The 19,357-nt window shown below is 39.8% G+C and overlaps 1 protein-coding gene across 3 annotated transcripts; it reads right to left on the reverse strand.

Moving 5' to 3' along the window:
- Positions 1–3,145: 3,145 nt before the first annotated feature.
- TMEM220 (transmembrane protein 220) lies at positions 3,146–17,570 on the reverse strand (the record flags this gene model as incomplete). 3 transcript variants are annotated; one of them, XM_082861036.1, is made up of 6 exons in its annotated part: positions 17,446–17,570; positions 16,722–16,751; positions 13,181–13,241; positions 11,176–11,299; positions 9,801–9,860; positions 3,146–3,281 (listed from the first exon to the last, which is right to left on the reverse strand). In XM_082861036.1, the coding sequence occupies exons 1-6, from the start codon at positions 17,536–17,538 to the stop codon at positions 3,146–3,148; spliced, it is 504 nt and encodes a 167-aa protein (XP_082717162.1). In that variant the 5' UTR covers positions 17,539–17,570. The 3 variants fall into 3 exon arrangements, 2 of the variants coding, with proteins under 2 accessions (XP_082717162.1, XP_082717163.1); XR_014326966.1 differs by having other exon boundaries at positions 3,183–3,281; positions 7,382–9,860; XM_082861037.1 differs by lacking the exons at positions 3,146–3,281; positions 9,801–9,860 and adding an exon at positions 9,889–10,238.
- Positions 17,571–19,357: the final 1,787 nt, after the last annotated feature.

Below are 19,357 nucleotides of genomic sequence, written 5' to 3' on the forward strand. Positions count from 1 at the left end.
AATTTACCCTTGACTCCCTTTATAGACAAACGGGGCATGTTTAACTGAGCTGTCATATATTCTAAGACTTATTTGCAGAAACACTTACTCAGTGGCAAATGGGGACTGTTCAAATGTAGAAAAAGTTTGATTCAGGGCCTGAAAAACAGGAAGACAAAAAACCAGTACTAGTCAGCGTAAGTGTGTCTGCTGAGTACCGAAGCATTGTGGGGCTGCAGAGGCGTATCAGTTTCCGCTGGCTGCTGTAACAAATTACCACAAACTTGGTGGCTTAAACAACATATATTTGTTCTCTTACAATTCTGGAGGTCATAAGTCTGAAATTGTCTTCACTGGGCTGAGATCAAGGTGTTATCAGGGCCATGCTCTCTCGGAGGCAGAATCGGTTTCCTTGCCTTTTCCAGCTTCTAGAGCTGCATCTCTTGCATGTCTTGGCTTATGGCCCCTTCCTCCATCTGCAAAGCTAGCAATGCAGCTTTTTCCAGTCTCTTGCTGCTTTGTTGTCACAATGCCTTTCTCCCCTTCCGTCTGTAGTCAAATATCCCTGTGCCTCCCTCTTATATTGTAATTACATTGAGGGCCCACCCAGATAATCCAGGATAATCTTCCCATCTCAAGATCCTTAATCACATCTGGGAAGTCTATTTTGTGATGTAAGGTAACATTCAAAGGTTCTGGGGATTAGGACCTGGATACCTTTGAGGGTCATTATTCAGCCACTGACGTGACTATAATGCGCTCCCTGCCTTCACTGACTTTCCACAAGTGAGAGAGAGAAACAACCCTGCATACAAATGTATGAAGAAAGGACAGTGGCAACATGGAGGAGGGATTTAATTTTGTTTGAAGGGAATAGGGATGACTTGAAGAAGGAAGAAAAATGGTTTAAATAGATGTGCAGGTGCATTTCATGTAGACAGAACAGCGTAGCGTCATAGGATATGCTGAGTTCAGGAACTGCAAGTAATGCTATGAGGATTCACCAAACAGCGCTGGGGGATGGCAGGCGGTAAAGTGGGAAAGAACAAGCTAGGGCTTGTCCTGAGTGACGAGCCAGAGTTAGAACTAAACTTGTCAGGCAGTGAGGAACCCTCCGGTGTCTGAGCTGGGGAATGTGTGAGGAAATTTGTGTCAATTCCAGGCAGTGGATAATGAGAGGCTGATATAGGAGAATGACAATGGGGAGAAAAAAGATTGTGAGGGTGGGAGGACAGAGATTTTGACAACAGAACTATTAAACTTACTAATAATACTTAAATTCAATTGAAAAATAGAGTTGAAAAGCAATTTCAGTAATACTGTTCAAAAGGCAGTACTTTACCAAGTTACTGCCTTTTACATGCTTCTGGAGATACGAAAGGAACTGTGTATATTCACAAAATTCAGTGTTATATGGGAGATGCAAATATGATGAAAGTGTATTTTGGACATTACTTTAAAAAAAATTGAAACATTACAGTCTTTTAAGCACAGAATCAGGCGTTACTTGGAGGATGGGTAGGTCCTATATAGAATTTGGAAATAAATCTGTTTCTTCATGTCTGACTAATAGTTATACTAACGGAGGTATAAAAACCATAAATATACCAGAAAACTGAAAACCTTTATTTGTATTTCACTGACCCTTAAAATAAATTTTACTTTAATTGCTTTAATATCAACTAGATTTTTTTTCCTTTACCCTCTAAATCTTGATAGAGAATTTCTGACTATCCAGTGGCCATTATGTAAAACAAAAAACATGCCTATCTCCTTTAACAAATATTTATAAAATACTTAATATCGTATTAAAGGCTATAAAAATAGGCAAACTAGCAGACTCATTTTCACTCTACTAATACTTTTTGAGTCAAATATTTCCTAAATCTCATGAAACTGTCTCCACTATGGAGTTTGATGCTAGCATATGTAAAAGAGTTGCCGTCCAGATGCTCTAAGACAGCACTGACCAACAGAAATATAATGTGAGCCACATAAGTAATTTGAAATATTTTAGCAGTCACATTTTAAAAAGTAAATAGAAATAGATAAAATTAATTTTAATTATGTATTTTATTTACCCCAATACATCTAACATATTATTTTAACATGTAATCAATATAAAAATATTTTACATTCTTTTTTATACTAAGTCTGTAAAATCGAGTGTATATTTTATACTTATAATCCATCCATTTGGACACTAAATTTTCATTGGAAATACTTGGTCCGTATTTAGATATAAAATTTGCAGCTGAAGAAGTAGATTCACATATCCAAGTTGTTCCAAACATACTTAAAACAAGTGTTCCAAACACACTTATAAGTTTTCTCATAACTGAATTGATGTTTTTAAATAAAAATGAAAAAATTCAAACTTCTTCAGTGTACATTTCAAGCACTCAATACAACATGCAGCTAGTGGCCACCAGACTGTACAGCTCTGAAATGGTCTTCTCTACAGGGCTACTTTTGACATTAAAAATATGTGTGTAGATTTTGGTCTTATTTTTCATTTAAAATGTAATTAATATTCTCTCTCTCCTTCTTTTTGGTCCCACCTTCCTTTATTCTAGCTAACTTTCTTTCCAAGACATGCTTGTTCACTTGGTTCATCTGGAGTCCTCATTTAATTCACGGCACTGTACCAGTTCAGTATACTGAGGTTAGTTCAGGGGTACAGCCCTCTCCTGAACTCTTTCTATCATTATCCAAACCCTGCTTCCCTCTATGTTATCAGGTGCAGCCCTTTGTCAGCTCTTTATATTTTGAATGCTCTCATATTATCTCGGTTATAAACCTTGCAACTATATAAATGAGTAGGAGGTCTGGTAGTAACCCTATTTTATAGATAAAGAATTATCCATGGGAGGTTTACACATTTGCCCAAGTCACATGGATAGTGACGTAGCTGAGTTAGAATTCATATTTCTGAACTTTTGTGTTTTGCCTTTTCCACTACACTGTGACACAACAGAATGTCAGACTCCTTCTCTTACTAGTCCCTTCCAGTCCTGTGTTGTAGGCAGCCTAACTTAGGATTTTTTAAAAAAATCATCTCTAGTATTAACTCAAATTACCTGAAATAAATTCCTAGGAAACTGGCATGTTACAATCATGTTTACAAAAAATTGTAAACTCTCATTTTAAGAACAGGATTCTTCATTTAAATTACTGTCTTGCAGTGAGTTGGCCAGGAGGACCGCATCTCCTTGTTTATATATATATAGACCCATGAGATAAATGGGAAAAGAGCAACTATGATAGCAATAGCCAACTGAATTCTTCCACCAACTGGATTCCTATAAAGACACACAAAAATTATTATAAATAACAATCCAATAAAAATTATGAATTGCTTTGGTAACGAATATGAAGATTGATTTTACTAAAACACATCATTACATTTTTGTACGGTCTTTTTAATTTTTTAAATTGAAATATAATTCTTATATTTCATATAAGAATTATATAAGAAATATAATTCTGCATTTCAGTGACCTCAGTTGAAGGTCATTGATAAAGCAATGTTAAAATGGATCTTTACATAATGATTTTTGTGTCCTGTTTAAGAAAACTTTTCTTCCCCAAGGTCTTAAGGATACTAGATTATCTTCTCTAAAAGTTTTATTGTTTTGCTTTTCACATTAGAACTATAATCCACCTAGAATTGATTTTTATGAAAGTTTTAAGGTGTAGGGGTTGTTTCACTTTTTTCCATATGGATATTCAATTGCTCCAGCACTATTTATTGAAAAGATTGCCTTCCTTTGCTACCCTGGAGTGCCACCATTGTCCTAAATAAAGGCCATATACATACATACATACATACATACATACATACATACATACATACATATATATATATATATATATATATATATATATATATATATATATATATGGATCTGTTTCTAGATTCTATTGTTTCATTCATTTATTTTTCCAGTATGGGTTTATCTTATACTGCCATAGGATAATTATTTAGGTGTTCTTTATTTTAATATTGAGGTCTTTAATTTCTCCCATAATGTTTTATAGTTTTGTATGCAGAGATTTTGCACATCTCTGCTAGATTTATTCCTGGGGAGTTGATTTTTTGATGCTATAAATGATAACTTTTTGTTTTTATCATTTTCTGTTACTTGCTGATAAAAATAGTTGATTTTAGTATATTGACCTAGTATACAGCCATCATGCTAAACTCACTTATTTGAATAACTTTTTAGATGTTTAGAAATTTTCTACATATGTGATTTTGTCATCTGTGAATAAGGAAAATTTAATTTTGCCTTTCCAATCCTTGGGGGCTTTTATTTCTTTTTCTCGCCTTACTGTACTGGCTAGGACAAGAGATAGAACAGTGTTGAGTAGAACTAGTGGCAACAGTGGCTACTTCTCATTCCTGATCTCAGAGGAAAAGTTTTCAGCTGCTCACCATTAAGTATCATGCTGTGGTATAGATACCCTTTAACAGGGTAAGTTCCTTTTTAAATCAATTTTGATGAGCTTTTATCATGAATGGATGTTGAATTTTATCAAATGCTCTTTTTGTATAGGCTGAGAAGATAGTTTATTTTCTTCTTTCATTCTGTTAATGTAGTGAAAAACACTGGTTGGTTTCCAAATGTTGAACTAACTGTATTCCTAGAATAAACACAACTTGGTGGCTGGGTCATGAATTGCAGGACTTGATTTGCTAATGTTTTTTATTTTTTGCTAATATTTTGTTTAGGGTTTTTCCATCTGTGGTCATGAGTGAGATTGCTGTGTAACTTCCTTTTTCTTTCGTTTTTTTTTTTTTTTTTTTTGGTGGGAGTGGTGGGTAATGTTCTTGTCAACTTTTGGTGTCCAGATTTTTCTGCCCTCATAAAATAAACTGGAAAATGTTTCTTCTTTTTCTGTTCTCTGGAAGAGTCTGTTGAAGGTTGGCATTATTCCTTCCTTAAATGTTAGGTAGAATTCTGCAGTTATGCCATTTGGTCTAGAGTTTTCTTTTAAGAAAAGTTTATATTATACCCTCAATTTCTTTAATAGTTATGAGACCGTTCTGAGTATTTCTTCTTGTGTCAGTTCTGGTAAATTGTATCTTTCAAGGAATTTGTCCATTTCATCTACAGTTTCAAATTTATTGGGAAAAAGTTGTTCGTAATATCCTCTTATGATTTTTGCAGTGTCTGTTACATGGGTAAATATCTTTGTCTTTTTCATCCGAGATTAGTTATTTTTGTGCCTTCCTTTCCTTGCTCTCACTCTAATTATTTTTCCCTTTTTAGCCTTGCCAGGGTTCATCAGTGTTATTAATCATTTCAGAGAATGAATATTTGTCCCTCTTACTCCTTTATTTTTTAATGCTGATTTTTTTGCTTTCATTGGTTTCTGCTTTTATATTTATTTTCTTGTTTCTTTGGGCTTAATTTACTGTTCTTTTACTAACTTCTTGAACTGGAGAGTTCCTAACTTCTTCGAAGCTTACCTCATTGACTTTCAGCCTGCCTAGTTTTTGTTTTGGTTTGTTTTAATATATGTATTTAATGCTATAATATATGTATATGTATATTAAATATGTATATTAAATATACATATTTAATATATGTATAAATGCTAAGCATGCGTTTTACCCACATCCCACAAATTTTAATATGTAGTCGTCTCCTTATCATTCAGTTCAAAATATTTTCTAATTTTCATTGTGATGTGTTCCAAATGTTATTTGGAAATATATTTCCTAATTTCCAAACATACAGTGGTTGTCTGATTATTATTTTTGTTAATGATTTCTAGCTTAGTTGCACTGTGGTCAAAGAACGTACTCCATAAGATTTCAGTTCTTTGAAATTTGTTGGAACTTATTTCATGGCTCAACATAAAGTCTTTTTGCAAATATTCAACGTTTACTTGAAAAAAAAAGTGAATTCTGCCATTCTTGGTGCTGGTATTCTATATATGTCCTTTAGGTCAAGTTTCTTATTGTGTAGCTCAAATTTTCTATATCTTTATTGATTTTTTAAATCTTCTTGTTCTGTTAGTAACTGAAAGAAGTGTATTAAAGTCTCCCAAAATGACTGTCAATTTTTTAGTTTTTCTTTTTGTCCATTTTTATTTTATCTATTTTGAGGCTATGTTATTAGTTATGTATGCTTTTTAATAAGTGGTGTTGAGATCACCAGAGAGCCAAAAAGGAAAAAGATAATATTGGATCCGTTCTTTTTGCTGTTACACTAGGATAAACTCTAAATCGGTCAAAGATTTAAATGTAAAAATGAAACCATACATGTATTAGAAGAAAACTTAGGTAAGTTACTTACAACCTGAGAGGAAGGAAAGTTTACCTAACTATGACTCCAGATCCAGAAGCAATAAGGGAATGGACCGATAAATTTGGTCACATTAAAAAAAATTTTTCTTTTCATGGCAAAGTGTACTTTGCATAAGCAAAGTAAAAGGACAATAAGGAACTGCAAAATAAATTTTTCAGATTATATCACAGACAGAGGGTTAATAGCCCTAGTATGTAAAGAGCTTCTAAAAGTAGAGAAGACCAACAACCTTAGAAATTGGTTAAACCTATACTCTCAGAGATGAACCAATATTTATAGGAAAAAAATGCAAATGGCTCTTAATCATATGAAAATATGCTTACCTTTGCTCCTAATAAGAGAAATACAAATGAAAACTACCCATTTCTCAACTATCCAATTAGTAAAAATTCAAAAATTTGACAATACACTTTGTTGGCACTATTTTGAATCACAAAAGATTGGATACAACCTGAAGAGTAGAGGACTGGATGAATATACTGTGGACCTATCAGCAGAATAAGGAAAGTCTTCATATACCACAGGGTGATCTCCAGGATGTAGTAAGGGGAAATCAAGAATACAGTTGTGTATAATATGCTACCACTTAGCTAAGACAAGCAGGAATGCCAATGAATGTACGTATTTGCTCCATTAAGAAACCATGGAAGGGGGCTTCCCTGGTGGTGCAGTGGTTGAGAGTCCGCCTGCCGATGCAGGGGACGCGGGTTCGTGCCCCGGTCCGGGAGGATCCTGCATGCCGCGGAGCGGCTGGGCCCGTGAGCCATAGCCTCTGAGCCTGTGCGTCTGGAGCCTGTGCTCCGCAACGGGAGAGGCCACAACAGTGAGAGGCCCGTGTACCGCAAAAAAAAAATAGAAACCATGGAAGGATGAACCATAAAGTTGAAAAAAGTTTCACCTATAGAGAAAGGGAGGACATAGGGTTGGGAGATAGAGAAGTTAGAGTTCTTTGAAGGTACTCTGTCTTGTAGATTTGACTTTGGAACCACGTAGATGTTTTATATAATTATAAAACAAAATTAATATATTTTTAATAAAGTATCCCTAGAAATTGAAAGTAAAATGAAATAAATGAACTTAACTGTCTATTCACTTGGTGGGATTAGCACACAGTTACTATTCCAAGTAATTTGAATGTACATCCCTTAGAGAGATGTTCCTTAGAAACAGCAACACAAAATACCTATTTTCAGTAATTATATTGTTATTCTGAGATTGTGTTTGTATTGTGGGATGAGTCAGATGAGTTATGTTGAGGTCACTGAGACTAGAGATTTTTTGACATGATTAAAAGTAAAAACAGATTTAAGATTGCTGATAAGGTCAGATGAAAACTTGTGTTCCTGAATTTGAATTCTAGGATCGATATGAACTCATAAGGGATTTTATCTTTAACTATATACGTAAAAAAAATATATATATATCTTTATATATGTAATACACACATATACATATGTGTATATATATATATATTTATGACACACATACATATATATACATACCTATGCACACATAACGTGAATTTTCCTAGTTCTGCCCACTAAAAGAACCCAACTCAACCCAGTAGCAGTGAGCACCATTTGTGCCCAGAATGTGACCTCTAAATACCATTATTACCTACTGAAAGTAATGAGGGCTTTTTGGAAAAATGGTTGATTCCAGGTCTGGGGCATAAAATGTATAATCTTAGCTTGGAACATTTTGTCATACCAGAAAGCAAGGAAGCAATCAACGTTTACTAGGGTCGTGTCAAACAGAGTTCTGGTGCCAACCTGCATAAGTGCCCCTGGTCAAAGATGAGACAGTTTCAGCAACTGCCATGGACTGAGAAACATCAAATATCTTGAAATCCATGACTTTATAATGGTATTATTAAATAAACAAAACTATTGGTCACTTTTGGAAGGTGCCCAGGCAAGAAAAACTCATTATTCTGAAAACTGGTGAATTAAGAGAGTCAACTCCTTTTCCTCTTATGATCTGTGTCTGAGTAGTCCAAGAATTGATAAGTGGAAGTTTTCCAGATAATAATCAAGGAATGGTATACTTAGATTATGACCATTTTGCAACTCAAATGAATTAGTGGATTTAGGCAGTGATCATCAAAGATTTTATATTAACATTAAAGAGAAACAGCTAGGTGTTATGCACATTATGATGGAAGTACATACCACCACCCATGAAGTGGTCTTGCTTAGTGATGTTGATGGTAAGAAGGAGAAGGAGGAGAAGAAGAAGACGACCAGAATCTGGCCAAGTTTCTAGATCTTACCACCAATTTATAGGAAACATGAAGCACAGAGGAACAAGCATTTATAATACAATTGTGAAAATATAAACATTGGCTGGAAAACTCATAATACTGAGGAATTACTGTTTTACTTTTTGTGTGTGATGATGGTAGAGTGGTTATTTTTTAAGTGCTTATCTTTTAGAGATACATACTGAAATATATAAAACATAAAACAACATGTTGTTTGAGATTTATTTCAGAATAATCAGGACAGTGATAGATGATACAAGATTGGATATATAATGATAGTTGTTGGAGCTGGGTGATGAATACATCTGATTCATTATATTAGTCTCTCTGCTTTTGAATGTTTGACTATTTCAAAATAAAAAATTAAAGCAGAATTTTTTTAATTGCCAAAAAGTCCTCCTTTTTTCTAATGCTGACCTTAAAATCTACTTTTTAAAATTAAACTATCTATACTGGCTTCTGTTTTATTGGTGCTTGTGTAGTATGTTTTTTCTATCTTTTGACTTTCAGTGTTTCTGTTTCTGTATATTTGTGTTCTCTTTTGTAAGCAGTGTTTAGTTTTTAATCTTTTATCCATTTTGAGAATCTTTATTGGAATATTTGGAACAATTACATTTAATGTAGTTTCTCATATATTTGAGTTTAATTCTCTGTCTTAACATCTGCTTCTTATTTTCCCCATCTGTTCTTTTTCTCTTCTCCTTTCCTGCCTTCTGTACTCCTTTTCTTTCAGTGGTTACCCTAAGGATTACCACATGAATCCTTGACTTATCAAAATCTAATATAAATTGATACTTTTACCCTTCCCAGATAATTCAAGGACCTTAGAACACTTTAGCCCCATTTATACCCTTCCAGCTTATATGCTACGGTTGTCATGTATTTTTTATTTTTCTATTATTGTTTTATAAAGTTAATATTCACTTACATGTACCCACAGTTTTATATTTTGTTTGTTATTCACTTTTCCCTAAATATCCAAGCATCCTTTTGAGATCACTTTCCTTCTCTCTGGAGAATAGACTGGCAACTACCTGTGATGACACAGGAAACTGTGGTATTCATAAAAGTATGAATGATCATGAAACACTGAACCGACTCTTGTTAGCTTCCCTTGCGAAAAGGAAAGATTTCTCTCAAAAGATTCCTGTTTCCAGTTGTGTCAATATTCTCACTTACCTACTTGATCTGACCAACCTTAAACACATCTGATTTTAACAGTTGAGTTGAAAACTTACTTTGATGAGCTGTGGCACAGGCTCAGCCATGCTGTGATAATCACCAGACCAAAGAGCTCCCTATAAAATAGCATAGATTTCATATTTTGAAGTGGCTGCGAAGTGTCGTTTTCTCCCTGACACTTGATTCTGCTGACTGTCTGATGACTTCCTCCAAGATATATAGCATCTACAAAATATTTTCACGTCTAACCATGACTCATAAATTACTTTTTTCACACCTTTTAAAGCCCTATATGAAAATAAATTTCATCTTATGAGGCAGATAAGAACTTCATGACTGTTCCCCACTTTATAGGTGAACAGAGAAACAACAACAAAAAACAAACAAAAACATATATAAATCACTTACTTCATGTCACGGGGAGGAATACCACAACCAAGAAGACACTCCCAGATTTGATCAGGCACTCTTTTCACATTGTGTTAGAGGGGTCACTGTTAGGCAGGTTGAGCTCAAATCAGTAATTTAAGCACAGATTGCAGGAGACTGGGTCACGTCTTAGTGGAGTGGAATGACTTGTAGTGTGAGTCTAATGATTTTGGGGTGGGTATATGCTTCTAGAAATATGTGTTAAAAGGTTGTATCTTTTACATAGCGTAGAAAATAATAGTATTTGGCCAAATACCACCAGAAGCCCCCACTTGGATTTCACTGTGCCTCATGGGCTTCAGGTTGGTGGAGGTGATTGAAACCATTTGGTCCACATTCCCATCAACTGACCCAACCTGATGTAGTTTTCCAAAGATTAGGGCCTATAATGTAGCAGCACCTCACCAGTGGGACTTAAGCTGCAGGTCTCTCAATTTTGGTGTTGGCAGATGTTACCAGTGGGATAGAAAGGAAAGGAGGGGGGCTATTCATGAGACCAGGGAGTCAAGGGTGGGAGGAAGCAAAGGAGGAGGTGATAAAACAAGAGCCAATGGTGGTGACAAAAGGAGGAGAGGACATGAGATATATAAGGGCAAGGCTGGCAGAGGCTGACCTCTGATGGGGCTGATCACACGTGTAAATAAGATTCTGGCTTGAACCAGGACTGAATCCAAAGGCTGATGGAGTTTTCACCTCATTAGACTGGACTGAATGTTACTGTACGCGATCCTTGCTCATTACAAGGGGGTCAGGGTCCAACTGCCCGACGATAATATAATGCAACGTGTAGCAGTGATCACAGGTTTGGTAGGCAGTGCTGGCTTTGAATCCTGGCTCTATCATTTCCTCAGTTTCTTCAGCTTATAAAGGAGATAATATCTTCCCTGCTCCTTATGGTGTTGGGGGAATTAAATCATCATCATGCACAGATAAGGTGTCGTAAAGGAACAGATTTCTCAGTTCTTCCCCACCCCTTCCAAAGAGCAAAAAATCACTGCTCACCTGCCTTCTTCCTCATGCAAGATGTTCTGTTTTGTATGAAGCAAGAGGTTGTACGCCAAGCCAACAGCCCACACGATACAGAAGAATATGTGTATTGCAGAGACACTCTTCCAAATAAAGTTACCTAAAAACAGATATCCTGGTGCTGTTAATCGTGGAATCACATCCCAGAGAAAAATGGTCTCTTTGTATTGTTTTGCCATAATCTGCCTTCAAGTAAAGCATTCAGAAAAGGCTGGGGTTTTTTTGTTTCGATTTGCCCTCAAATCAAAAGGTTAAAACAGAGGTTAAAACAGTATTTATAAACTTAAGTGGACATCTATTATTTTGATTGTCCAGCATCTCCCCTTCCTATGATGACGACCCTTATTTTTTCTGGGGATCCACCCTTCCCACACTCCTGGTCTATGTGTCCCAGACAACTGGACCTTAGTGAGGTCAATCAATGTTTTCCATCCCCTCAGTGACAGTGCTTTGTCTCAGGATGAACAGATAACGAATCAGGGCCAACAACTCCATTCTGAGCTTTTGTGGAGCTATCAGGGAAGTGGCTTCTAGATTCTGTTGGACCCAGCATGGTGAGGCTGTGACCTTTGTGTGGCAGGGCTACCACGTGGAGCCCAGGGCTGAAGTGCAGTAGATGTGGAACTAAGACTGCAGACAAATTTAAGTTCTGAGCTGCCACCAGTGCCTGAAGCCAGCACCATCCCAGCCTTTTCAGTAAAGGATCCCAGTACATCTCCCTTCATCTTATAGGCCATTTGAGTTGTTTTTTCCTTGCTTGCAACTAATGGAGTCCTAACTGATACACCTTGAAGATGTAAACAGAGATCTAGGGGCCTTGTACAAGGAGCCCGAGCATCTGGGGGATGGGAGTTTTCCCCACCCAGGTGGGAATCATTAGTCTTTATTCTAAGGCCCTGAGAATTTTCAAGCCCCACTAGTAGAAGCTGATTTAAAGAAAGTGACAAATAACCTGCCGGACTAACATTCCCCATTAATAAGAGAATGTTAGTAAACAATGTAAAAAAATTTTTTTTTCTGCTCTAAGACGCTGTTTCATAGAATGAAACTGTCCAACTAAGGTTTACTGAGTTTTTAGGGCCATAAAAGGTGAAGCAGCTACATTTTGCCCCTAACTGAGGTAGGTGGCCTGTGGGCAATACAAACCGCTATTTTAAGTGAATTTTTTATGTGTATACTCACCTGGGATATACATGTAAGGAATCCAAGGAGCAGGTTACAAAACAAACATATGATAAAGCCTCTGTGTTAGAGCCATTCACTGACTCAACAAACATTAGGTACCTGCCATATTCCTGGCCATGTTTAAGCTAGACTTGGGCAAAGATGGGTTAGACATGATCCTTTCAAGGGGCTTACAGCCTAGATGGAGGAAACATATATAAAAGTGTGCAAGAAATTGCTGGAGTTACTGTGATGGTACATAAGGAGATTAGAGAGAGCAACATGTATCAGTGAAAAATCTAACGATTAGTTATAGACATTATAGACAGTTTCTCTACAAAAGTAGCAGTTCAGATCCATAGGCGTTAAATGAATTCAAAATCAGAAAATGACTAATGGGAGTGGTACTGGGAGAAGAACTGTGTAGAGTAAATGCATAATAGACAGTGATGCACCACTAAGTATGGAGACAAGGTTAGCAGTTTGATTGTTGCCCATCTTCCATTAGCTTGGTGGCTTAAGAAGTCAACGCGGTGACTGAAGCCCTTCTCTCTCAGGGGCTAAGCGGCATAACCACATCAGTATGAGATCCTGGGCTCCAAATTGATAAAGACTGTCTTAGTATGGCACGGCCTTATCAAATTTTCCTGAAGATGGGTGAGGACGATCTAGATTGGAATTCGCCTCCTCTTATGATCAGAAGGGAGAAGAGAGACGTGGAGAGCTCCAGTTTTCTCCTGGGCGTTGGCAGATAGACTCTCGTCATTGAAAGGAAATCAGATTTGCTGTATCTCCATTCAGAATCCAAGGTTCATACCTGTGACAAGAGGGTTAAGTCCAACAAGCAGGGTCAGACCGGCAGGAACTGTATACACAACCTGTTAGCGGAAAAAGAGGAAATTATATGGGTTAAGAAGGATGCCCAAAAAGAGAAAAAAAAAAAGGATGCCCAGTATAGGAGGTGTTCAGAGATGTGTAGGGAGTAAAGAAAGATGACAGCAGTGGCCACCACACTCCGTGACTTACCTCTAGCTTTCAGTAGCAGCTGAGGAAGTGGTGACCTCTGCCTTATGGCATTTACCGTGTCAGGCTGTAATTCTATCTGCCTTCCTCCTAGACTGTAGGCTATTCCAGGAAAGACTTCTCCATCTTCAAGCTCTAGCATTGAGCAGAGTTTTGGTCTCAAGACACAGTGACCTCCTAATCTCTCCCAAGCAACATCCATGCCTAAATGGCCTTTCCCTACTTTTCAAAAAATGCTCTTAGAAAGGCAGGGCAGGGGCAGCCATAATTAGCCACATGGCCCTGCTGGGTCTAGCTCCATGGACCATCCAGCCCCATATTCCATCTCTGCGAGTGAGACCACATAAAGGTTATGACAGTGTACAGATCAGATGTGCCCAGTAAGATCAGGCCCTTCATTTTGGAAACTGTTGTAGGTTGGTTTGGCGTTGGGAAGGCTGGCCCCGAAGAGGCCCTATTTTCAAGCCTCGTTCACAGCAAGCAGGCAGATTCTGGAAAAACCTATTGCTTGTGTGGTGTGGGCAGAGGGCAAGTAGGGGGTAGGAGGTTTATAAGAAGCGTGGGGCCTCCCCAGAGATGTAGCTGCTTAACATCAACTGTGATGCTTAGTTAGAAACCTTTAGTTTATAAGGAAGTTGTCAGAGCTGAACATTTTAAGTGATTTGCTGTCACTATGAAAACATGTCTGTCTTGACCCTGGGGAGAGAAAGCATCTGGATTACAGACCATGTTCATCCTTCCTACTCCATCCCAAATGATGACTAGAATATCAGCCAGTATCAGCATTTGCAAGGACAGTCACGCTGCCGAGGGTTAGACCAAACTTTAGTGTGCATATGAATTACCTGAAGATCTTACTAAAATGCAGATCTGATCCCAGAGGTCTGGGGTAGGGCCCTAGATTCTGCTTTTCTAACAAGCACCCAGGGGATACTGGGGCTGTTGTTCCAAGGGCCACTTTTAGAGCAGTAAGGGGTTAGTTTCCCCCTAGTGAAGAACTACATGACTTAGCTACTGAGGGAGAGAGAAACAGAGACATCGAGACAGACAGAAGTTAAACACATACACATCATGCAGTATTTAATTGTGCTCTCCATAAGAAATGTTTGGCAGAGATTTTTAAATGTGCATTCAAATGTATCAGATATCTGTGATTAATAGATTAAGGGGTCTGAGCACTTATGTATGAGTGCTCACCAAGCAGAATGGATCCCAGACCATAAGCCATGTTAGGGGCTTCTTGGGAAACATTTCCTCCCTGATGAAAGGGAGAAAAGCACAGGAGGAAAACTGATTTTGCCTCCTGCCTTGTTTCTTCCTACTTGGGATGCTCTTGTCTGGGCATGAGATGTTTGGAGCTGCAGCAGCCATTCTGTAAACATGAGAGGATTTATCACCTACCCATTGAGGACTGGCAGAGAAGCAAGACAGAAAGCCCAGGTCCTTGATGACACTGTTGACCATTAAGCACCTGCCTCTAGACTTCTTGTGAGATGGTCTGTATTTTTATAACCTGATGCTAGTCAGATTTTCTATTTTTTGCTCCTGTATGCATCCTGATACAAGTATCCTCCATAAGCAAGATGTGATAGGGAACATGGAAATCAGTCAGGTACAGTACAGCCCCCAATGCCCGGTAACATATAATTGATTCATCTGTGCCTTTATTGTTTTGTTCACTCAAGAATCAGTATGGGAAGAACTGCCATAGAAAGGTTCTATGCTAGGTTGCCTAAGGACCAGCAAGAAGAGGGAACTGGCCTCTGACCCCTGGGAGCTGGCATATACAGAGCCAACTCTAATGCAAAGCAGAATGAGTTAGTGGTACAGTAAAGGTTCAAAGGAAGGATGGTTGGAACTTATGGGAAAGAGGCAGAGAGATTTTGCAGGTGAGACAGCATTTGAGATAGACCTGGAAGCTTGAGTAGAGTCTGACATACAGGAATTCTCAGGGCAAGGCAAGAAGTGGACTGGGCTTCCCAGACCAAGTTGGAAAGGTGGGTTAGGGCCGTATTGTGGTGGGCCTGGAATGCCAAGTTGGGAGTTTCAACTTAGACATTTTGGGAAATGACAAAAGTTTTTGAAGCAGGAAGCAATATATGGGGAGTATTATAGGAATGGAAGATATTAGAGGCAGCTCGAAGAGTTAGGAAGGACCCACAAGGGTCCATGTGGGAGGAATGGAGGGCTAAACTGGGGGTGAGGGAGGATGTCTTTGGGGGCCTGGTGTTTATTATTATTCATATTACATCATCCAAGCATGAGGTGAAGGGTAAAATGTGCCGATACCGTACAGATAAGCTATTAGACCTACATTGTTTTTTGTTGAATTGCTTTGTTCTTTGTTTTCTGAGGGGATCTCAAAGACAGTGGTAGGAAACAGAGATGTTAGAGATGGCTGAGGTTTTGAGCAAGGATGACTCAGAATGACTGCTGATAACAGAAATGGTGAGTCAGAAGGAAGAGTGGGCATTGGAGGGAAAGATGCTGGGTAGGACCTTGTGTGTATCTGAGGAGCCACTGTAACGTACAGGTGGACAGATGTAGCAGTCGTTCGGAACTTCGGCATTAAGCTGGATATTTGGAACTGCAGGAGAAATAACATTTGGAACTAAGGACATGGATCATAGTGCTAAGGAAGAGGCAGGGGCATGTGAATCTGGAGAGTAAGAATATCAGAATGTGGTTATATTTATAACCATATATATATAATATATATTACATTATATATAATTCCAAATGCTTTCACTTGTTGTTACTCTATACACAGTCAACATTATTCCAAAGCCTAAAATCATCTCATCAGTGATATTGTACAGTATTGTATATCTGTATTGAAAGAACCGAAATTTAGATATTTCCAAAAATGTGTGGAATGAACTCCCCCTCCTCTAAATGTTTCAATCAGAGCATTGGTTCAATGTATACTGTAGGTTTTATGGGCTTTAATTACTTTTTATGAATGTAACTCACTGAATTAGCAGAACCACATAACTCAAGCCTGCCATTTTCTCATCAAATGTTTGTTGGAGTTTCTGGATAGAAATTCATGAGGATTGGTTCACTTAACCTTGAGAGGTCTGTTCTGTGTCTTCAGAAAAGTGTCCTCAGTTGGCCCATTTTATTCAAAGGGAATACTGCTGAAAGGCACCTCTATATCTGGAAAATTCTGACTTCTCAATCTGATCCTTCTCCTAATATTTTAGGAAAAAGCACTTACTAAGGATTTGATTTCTAAGTTTTTAAGTAGACGAAGCAGGGAGGAAATAGATAAACCTGCGTGTTTCACGCAGCCCCACAATTCTTTCAGGTGTGGGAAGGCAGCTCCTACTCACCATCCACACTTCTGCATCTGGATCATTTACCTGGAATGCCAAAACGTCAGCATTAGCGACATGCTGTCATGTTCCATTCCAGCATTTGGTCTGCTCTTTATTCAGTTCAGTCATTTTCTAAACGCTGCAGTAGGGACCGAGGATACAAGGAGGAGTATGACATAGCGTGTAGCCGATGGTGACGGGGAAGGGGCTTCTGGCTGAACTCAGCACCTGGTTTGAACACACAGCCACACCTACCTATTTGTAAAGAAGGGCACAGGGGGTCCACAAAGGGCGAGCCAAGCCCAGAATGGGTGTCTTAAGCGCCCTCCAGTCTCAAGGAATGAGGAAAGCTATCACAAAGGGGCCCCAAAGCAGGCTTGGAAGGATAATTAGCTGCAAAGGGTTTTTGCTCTGCTTCCTCTCCTAGGCCGTGAGTTCAGCCTCGCCCCCAGGCTGCCTTTTTAGAAAGGTGCCAGGGCCGCTTCTGCTCAGGTCCCTGCAAAGGGACACGCGCCGAACCAGTTCCTTCCAGCATGTGAGCAAATGCGACCATATGATCACACCTGTCTCAGCTGGAGCCGGAGTGCGGGTTCCGGGATCACCAACCCTGGCTCCAGCCCTCCCCGTACAGGGCCGGCTCCTGCGACTCCGCCGGCCGCTCGGTCTACACCGCACGGGGCCTGGGGCGGAGCTCGGAGCCCGGGGTCCCGCCGCCCGCCGCCCGGCCCGGGGCGCTGACCTGCACGAAGGCCGCCAGCGCGAAGAAGGCGCCCATGAGCCAGTTGCAGGCGCGCCACAGACCCGGCGCCCCACGCCCGGCCGCAGGCGCCATTGTCGGGCGGCGCGCTCCACGCCGCGGCCCCTCCTTCCGCCCGGCCCGATCCCCGGAAGGCCCTCGGTCGTCCGGTCCCGGGGCCACTGGCCGGCGCGCGCCCGGGTGGGAGGGGCGCCGGTCGGGCCTTCCTGTGGGCCCGCATTCGCTCCTCGTCAAACGTAGAGAGGCGTAGGTATCTGCCCATTTCTCAGACTCGGAGAGTGAGTGACAGAGCGCCGGGGAGGCTGGTTCAGCGTCGCACAGCTCGTCCTTGGGGGCAGGAAGTCGCATTTGAACCCAAAAAGGTGCAACTCCAATGCCAGTTTTCACTAAAGCTGCCTTCTTCACATTTAAAAAAAATTAGAGGAAATTAAAGGGGAGGGAAGGAGGGAGGAAAGAAGGAAAGAGAAAAATAGAGGCGTGTGTGTGTGTGTGTGTGTGTGTGTGTGTGTGTGTATGCGTGTGTATGCGTACGCGCTTTCTGGTAAGTGTTTATGCATTTCTTTCCAAAGCTCAGAAACTTTCAAAGCCCTGTAAGCATTATGGTAATCTCTTAGAGTGACGACAGTTACATTAGCATCTCATACAGCTCACAGCTTTTCTTAAGACAGCCTAGTTTATCTTCATGGGCTTTTATTATCAGAGGTATTTACATATTATACATATTTACAATTCTTTCCCACCACCAAAACCAACAAATTCTCCACACGCGTTGCTCATGAATTTCTTATGAACCAAAGACACTTGAAATATTCACTTTTCTCTCCTCACTTGTTTTATGGTCTTTTTCTGTTTTGTAATTTACCCTTCTGATTACTTCTTCCCGGGGCTCATTTACACATCCATAGGCCTCATCATTTTTGCTGTTCTAAAGAGTCTTTATCATTTCAAATCATGAGCCTGTTCTCCTGTGCTCCACTCCTTTTCGCTAAATCTCCTAAAACTCTTTAGGAATTTTTTTTTTCTTTCTCTGTTTCATTCCTTTCAAATAATGCTTATTTCAAGAACATTGTCTGCCGGATGCCTGGCCCCGTGCTTGGTGCAGGGACCATGAAAGGGACTTGCTGTACGCTCTCCGGGATAGTTTGGAAATGGGGTCTTTAAAGAGATAATTAAGTTAAAATGGGGTCATATGGGTGGGCCCTTATCCAATATGACTGGTGTCCGAGAAGAGATTTACACACAGACGTACACAGAGGAAAGACCACGTGAGGACACAGCGAGAAGACCACCGTCTGCAAGCCAAGGAGAGAGGCCTCAGGAGACACCAACCCTGCTGACGCCCTGATCTTGCCCTCCCATCCTCCAGAATTATGGTCAGAAAATAGGTGTTTGTTGCTTCAGTCCCCCAGTCTGTGGTACTTTGCTATGGCAGTCCTAGCAAAGTAATTCAGGAAGTGATCATTGCCAACCAAACGGAGGTGTGGGTGGCAAGGAGAGAGTGGTATGAAAATGCTTTGTAAACTTGTGTGCTGTGCAACTCCCCTGCAGTTTATATTTTTCAGTGTTGTCTGGGGCATTCATGGTCACTGTGTGGACATGTGTTGTTTTTGCTGGCGCAGGGTTCATTCCCCTTCTTATAGGATCAGCATCCCAGTTACTGGGGAAGGACCCAGCTCCCACTGTCAGGGCATGTATACCAGGAGGGCTGGCGTGCTGGCGCCTTTCCAGAGATGGGCAGGTGACCGTGGCCTGCCGGTTGGCGTAGCCCATCCTCCTGACCACAGCGATTGGGTCTGGGATGATATGTGATGCAGGTTGCCCAGATTCAGTCCTGTGCTGGAGGGAGGGTTGCCAGATAAAATACAGGAAGCCTAGTTACATTTGAACTTCAGAT

The sequence above is a fragment of the Leucopleurus acutus genome (genome assembly GCF_964270905.1).
Source record: "Leucopleurus acutus genome assembly, chromosome: 19".
Classification (NCBI taxonomy): Eukaryota; Metazoa; Chordata; class Mammalia; order Artiodactyla; family Delphinidae; genus Leucopleurus; species Leucopleurus acutus.